We start from the raw sequence: 6988 nt of genomic DNA on the forward strand, positions 1-6988 counted from the left end.
ATTAAAAGTCCAGTGTTATTCTGTATCTTATTCCTCATACATTAAAAGTCCAGTGTTATTCTGTATCTTATCCCTCATACATCTAAAGTCCAGTGTTATTCTGTATCTTATTCCTCATACATTAAAAGTCCAGTATTATTCTGTATCTTATCCCCCATACATTAAAAGTCCAGTGTTATTCTGTATCTTATCCCGGCATTAAGTGTAATGGAAATGGCAATCGTGTGTGATGATCTCGGGACATGGCAGCAATCTGTACGTCAGCTTCGAAGTCGGTAAAGAAAGTAGTTTATTGTTATTTAATCTGATTTAGAGTCTTAAGTAGTTAAAGAAAATTAAATGAGAAAACTTGCTCTCTCGCTATTATATCTTTACTATGGAAATGACGAGCTAGAAATTGATTTAATGTGGCTAAAATGTCCTATACAAGTGATGTACTGAATATTATATTACTAGGTTTTCTCTTTGAAGAGCTTAAAGTCAAATGTATGTTAGATGTATAGAAAAGCAACAAAATAAATATCAATCAAGTATTTAAGATAGTTTAAAATTCTTCAGAACTGGAAAATACAATTGGTAATTAATCCCTACAATCAATGCTTAATGATGGTAATGCATTGATATTATAAGAGTATTAGTATTTGTAAATGTTTTTTGCCAACTTTGTGATAATAAGTTATATCCTTAAATATTCAAATTTACAGCAATATATAAATTTACTAGAAAAATGTTTTTCTAATCTCCTACCCTGAAATACATGTGGGACAATCAGATCTATGAAATTTTCAAAAGTGGGACAATCAATAATAAAAATATACCAATGACATAAAAAAATATTTTGTTAAAGTGACTTAAACGACTTTGAATTAGTACAAAGTTCTATGCATATTACCCTCACAAAATGTAAATTGTTCTGTAGAATTATGTATCTCTATCAATCATTGCTCTAAAGGATAAAAATCTAGTATTAAACTATTTTTGATTTGATCAATTGTATATGTCCTGTAATTAAGTTGGTATATAAAGAGAATCAGCGTACCTTTGCTAGTTCTAGCTCATAGGAGACTTCAAAATGGTAAGTAACATTCATCCAAACATTATGCACTTATTTATAAGTTGATGCAATAACTGTTATTAACCTCAATGCGATTAAATGTATTCATTTTTTCTCATACTGTAAACTATTTAAGCAAGAAAGAAATAGCAATATTCAATCGCCTTAAATAAGTCCCTTTATTACGGGAAACACGTTTAGCAGATTGTTAGTAATCATAAATCTATTACCGTACACAATAAATTGATTGAATGAAGGGTAATACCAATAATAATCGAACTGATAAAATCTAGGCATTAGTCAAAATAAATAGTAAAAAAGGAAATGACAATATTAGGGTAAAAACTGGAAAGTTGGAAACCACCGAAATGGTCCTGACTTAGTACAGGTATTTCTAAAAAGTGGGTTAAACCAGGTTTTATAGCCCGTTAAGTGAATATATAACTATTTTTAAAAAATATAATAGCATGGCTATCAAAATTATTTTGAATTTTGTAAACTTGATTATAAATCTTCTTACAATAATTTATTTGAATAAAAAATGACAAATACTTTTCATCATTTTACAGAATCAACTGCCCTTTAAAATATCCTTTAATCATTTTCTAAATCGGAAACGTTAAGTTACCATAAAATACTTAAACATGAAAATGTAATCCTGACTGTAAAGAACAAAAAAGTCTTGAAAAAATATATTTAAGATATATCAATTTGGTTTATTTAATCCCGACATTCTGACAATATTTGTATATTTTCGATGACATTTCTTGGTATAAGCTGATTAAATATATCTTTGGATGTATTAAAATGTGAGAAATATTTCTTAAAAAGCTGGACTACTAATTTTGAAATAAATAAATTTTACACACACACACACACACACACACACACACACACACACACACACACACACACACACACACACACACACACACACACACACACACACACGCACGCACGCACGCACGCACCCACACACACACACGAATTTAGTGGGTAGAAAATATTCTGAGGAATTGTTTATTGAAGATAATCACTTACTTATTTAAACTGATAGTAGGCAAGCACGCGTGCTTGCTGTCAATATGGAATATACTCTCAGGCCAATGCACGTAATGTATTATTAAATTTCTGAGTAGCAATATATATGAAATGTTTTAATGTGACTCTTTCAATCAGAATATGTAATTATAATTCAGTAGTACATTAATATACTATTTATTTCGTGTTAACATAATAGAATAATTCAATCATTTGCTAATGAACACATGGTTAATTCTGTATTTAGATACGGAGGCTCCATTTAGCAGTTGTACTCCTGTGTGCATGGCAGTCATATGCCTGGTTGTACGGTGGGGAATTTGCCAAAGACTTTGAAAAATGTACAGGTGTCGTCACAAATGGAATCCCAAACGACCTTTCTAGAGGAATGTTTGAACAACACTGTACTGATATGCTGATACCTTTGGACAAGTCACACCAACGAATTGGTAATTTCTCCGACTCCCAGATGAACTACATCAGTGGACTGTTCAGTAAAATGTTTACAGAAGCCCAAGATGTAATGGCCAACAGGGTAAAACGTCATGCTGATTTGGGTCTTTCATGGAGATATCGTCAGGAAATAAGAGCTGATAATGGAGCTCCTTTTGCCAGATATGCCAAAGCAGTCGTTGCTCTAAAAAAGGTAAATTATCGCCTTATCCTCACCCGTATTAGAAACAATATAGAATAACCTTTGCAGCATTTTCTTGAAACAAATGATTGGGTTGAGAGGCTCACCAGAGCACCGAGTTTCCTTATCATTTTATGCTCCAATTAATTACACTGACAAATAAAGAAGGACAAGAATGCACAAGAGATCTCAAAATTTCAGTTTCTATTTTTAATATCCTAACTGAAAAAGTAATCATTGTTTATTTAACTTTTATACTAAAATTATAAATGACTTCAGTTATGAAAACACAACATGAAATTTGTTCACTTCTTCAGTATATTTAAATAAAACAACTTAATTGTTCGTAGCTTGGCTATTGGTTGATGACTTATTAGTTGGCTCATTGGCAATCATACAACATCTCTTATTTTTATATTAATTTGCCTTATCAAACTGCAGAAAAATACATGTCCTTATTTCGAAAATCCTTAGATTAAGATTTGAAATGAAATACAATTAGCAGTAGTTTTGCGTTCAATTTTTTGTTGTATGTGTGCTGTTTTTTTTCATCATAATAATATAATGTGAATTAAAGGTTTAATTATTTCTATGTAGGCTGGATATTACGATATGCTGGCACAGATCCATGTAACAGTGATTTCTAATGCTCATCTTGGTCCCAACTTTCTTCCATGGCACAGATTGTATCTTCTAGTGTAAGTTTTAATTACTTCGCAACACTGTACAAACATTACCAGTATTATTGATTTCGATTTTCACTTCAGAACATTTAAAGAGCTGAATTAAATATATCTTATGCAGAAAACAAATAAACAATTGATCTCTCTATAGTTTATAAAACATGTACCATTGAAAAAAAAATTGAAGCATTACAAAACGTAGTAAAATTAGAAAAAAAATACTTCATTTTCATTTCCAGTGTTGAAACAGCTCTTGGAGTACCTGTTCCTTACTGGGATTCCACAGAAGATTACGTTCTGAAAGACCCATCCTGTTCCATAGTCTGGTCACCAAAGTACTTTGGAGATGGCATTGGACCAGTCAAATCAGGACCATTTGCAAAATTTTCAACCCCCATGGGCGTTCCATTGTTTAGAAAGATTAATTCATGGGGTTCACTGATGGACAGACCTTCAATTTACAAATACGTCCTAAGCCAAAAAAGGTTAGGCCAGATATCTACTCCAACTGCCCGGCCAAAATCAAATATAGAGGGATATCACAACGATATTCATGCTTGGTGTGGCGGTATCATGGCTAATATTCCTTTTAGTGCCTACGACCCAGTTTTTTTCTGTCTCCATAGTATGATTGATTGTATTTGGGAAGATTTCCGTCAAAGGCAACTTGCCATCGGAATCGATCCTGCATTCGATTTTGTAAAAACCAAAATTCCAGGACAAGCTCCAATGGACAAAGCTAGACTTGAAGGCTTTCGCAACATCGAGGGATATTCCGGAAAGGTCGCAAGCAAAGTTAGATATGCACCTCTTTCACAATGTCCATCCTGTCACAAAAGTACTGATAAGTATTGCGCACCATCAGCCGGCATTTGTGTCTCTGTAACCGGGGCACCACGTGGTGGTCCAATGCAACTTGCTGCTGCAGATTACCTTGCACAGAAAACTGGTATCAGTGCTGGTAAATGGGGTGGATCTTTCGAGCCGTTCCGGGTTGACAAGAGAGTAAGAGGCGATCCAGTACAAAAACCATAAAAGAAAGTTAGAAACTGTTCTTGGTTTTTATTTTCATTTTTCATGCCAATAAATCTTTAAATCATTTCATCAGTTTATTTCTACTTTAACTTGCCTTGACTTGTAAGGATTTTAAAGGAATACAGTTTTACATTCGTTTGTATCAGTAACCTAATGAACCCTTAACTCGTCTTTGCTAAATTCATAAGAATCCTAGGCCCAAGAAATTTAATGCCGTTATTTGGTATTCCTTGATCTTCCATCCATCATCCGTTTATACTTCAATTTTAAACGCAACTTGACCAATGATAAGTTGGCAACAATGATCTATTGTTTGGCCTTTCAATACAGTTCATTTTTACCAATGGAGGTGAGTCTGTTTAAAAAATGCCAATTTATAGCTCAAATGGTTCAATTATACTTTGTTCATCAATATTTTAAAAGTAAACATCATTGTTTACAATGATGACATACAAACAATCTGATTTCGCTCGGGCGGTGTTTTGGGCTGCTCAAAGTTGTCATTGTGGATTTCGATTTTTTCTTCTAACATTTGGCTTATATAAGTGTAAGCGATTTTGACTTCTGAAAGCTTCTAGTTTAAAACAAAAATCAAAGAATTAAGTAGTAAAATCAGTAAAAAGTACAGTGATATCAGCATTCAAAGACTCGATTGTCATTGGACAAAACATACACAAAAATAACTCAAATATGTATGTTACATTTTTAATCTTCCAAAGATGATACCTTGATATTGCCATTTATAATACCGACTTTACTATTTGAATATTACCTAGGGTTTATCACTGAGTCATTGTTGTTGTTAACCTTCATCATAAACAATGTGACTTGTTCGGGTTAGCAACATCCTCAGTAGAAGTATAAACAATTCTATTTTGTACATATACTTCAGACGTCAAAACTGATGTACATAATTATTTGAAGACTTTTTAAGTTTAGAGGGGAAAAGCTTTCATTTCGCAAATATAGAAATGTTAATATAGGTCAATACAGAGACATGTTCTAGACATGGAAACAGATAACTGACGATATATACGCAATAAAACGAACAGAACAAAATACAATCACATATAAAAACTGGATAAGAAAAACAAAACATCAAACAAAAAATAAAGCATTTGCCATATTAGCCCCGAAAAACGACAAATACAAAAAACCCCAAAAAACAAAAAGAAATACAAAAAGAAAACAACAAAATGGAAAACTCATACAACAAAACAAAACAAACAACCAAGCAAAAACCCACCCCCCAAAAAAACAACAAAACACAAAATAAAACAAAACAAAAACAAAAACAAAAACAAAAACAAACAAAAAACATAAACAAATAAAATAATAAAGCAATACAAAACAAAACAGGAACAATATTACATTTAAAACACTGGTTAAAATTTCTTTATGCTATGTTTTGGTCCTGCCACTATATTTTATGGCTGATGTAAGCTGGTAAATACATGTTATGTATATCATCTCCATTTATATATATCAACATCTCTTATTTTAAAGATGAACATTAATGAATTTGGTCATGAATTTGTGATATTTTTACTTAAATTAGAATAATTGTCTGACATGAAAACTCATAATTAATACGAAACACGTACGTTGATCTTAAACTATTAGCTTGAAAACAAAAAGGTATCAAAACATCAAATTAGCTTGGCTTACAAAGTGATAAAATTATCATATGCAAAAATACATCAAAATATTGACAAAAAATGTGTAACATGCTTCAGATTACGGTGATGAAGGGAAGGGATGTTGGAAAAATTCAAAATTTGATGAAGTATATTAGGAAAAAACTTTTTTTTTGTGTTAGATACACTCACCTGAACTGCTTGACTTTATAAATAAATAAATGACCAATCAGCAGCCAGAAATTAACATTTTAGGTGAGACTACTTTTGGAAGCTTCAGAGAGCAAAATAAAATTACAAAAAAAGAATGCTTGCATAACATTAGTTTTTTTTTTTTAATTTTTTTGAAACCCTTATTATTTCAAATCCTTAGATGGAACCTAACTGCTGAAGTAATAATGATCACCCTGATAGAATAAGCATGTTTTATGTGTGAGTAATATTGATTTAAAATAATCTTAAATTACATTGGATAATGATGATGCTGAGTATGGTAGAGGAAGCTATACTTTATTTTAAACACAATATGAACCGTCACAAAGGTTAATAAAGTATTTCGTCAAAGAATTTGTCTAACCAGATTTGAAAAGACTGTCATCAACCAACCAATCACTGTATTCCACTACAAACGAATGATACAATATTCCAATCTTCCTAGGAAGATGGGGACTAAAATTGATTGCTTCTGACCTGTCACCGAAAGCAGAAGTCGGCAATAGTGTACAGCGATTGGATCAACATCAAGGATCCTAATCTTTCATTGGATAACACGTTTGGTCAGATATTTTTTCATTGGATAACGTTTCATCGGACTGAGGAAGGTAACGTAAAAAGAGAGCACCAGGTGTTTGCTTTTCGGGATCTTCCAATACTTTGAAATTCCTTTTGACTTATTCATTTAGAA

The 6988-nt window shown here is 32.0% G+C and overlaps 1 protein-coding gene across 2 annotated transcripts; it reads left to right on the forward strand.

Annotated features, from left to right (window-relative positions):
* The first annotated feature begins 141 nt into the window (after window positions 1-141).
* On the forward strand, window positions 142-4488 carry LOC148608983 (tyrosinase-like protein 1). 2 transcript variants are annotated; one of them, XM_088542762.1, is made up of 4 exons: window positions 142-275; window positions 2343-2741; window positions 3327-3427; window positions 3652-4488. In XM_088542762.1, the coding sequence occupies exons 1-4, from the start codon at window positions 243-245 to the stop codon at window positions 4445-4447; spliced, it is 1329 nt and encodes a 442-aa protein (XP_088398888.1). In that variant the 5' UTR covers window positions 142-242; the 3' UTR covers window positions 4448-4488. The 2 variants fall into 2 exon arrangements, with proteins under 2 accessions (XP_088398888.1, XP_088398887.1); XM_088542761.1 differs by having other exon boundaries at window positions 142-255.
* The last annotated feature ends 2500 nt before the right edge of the window (window positions 4489-6988 follow it).

This window comes from Perna viridis, chromosome 8, assembly GCF_037379345.1.
Source record: "Perna viridis isolate PV_CMFRI_1.1 ecotype Kerala chromosome 8, ASM3737934v1, whole genome shotgun sequence".
Lineage (NCBI taxonomy): Eukaryota > Metazoa > Mollusca > Bivalvia > Mytilida > Mytilidae > Perna > Perna viridis.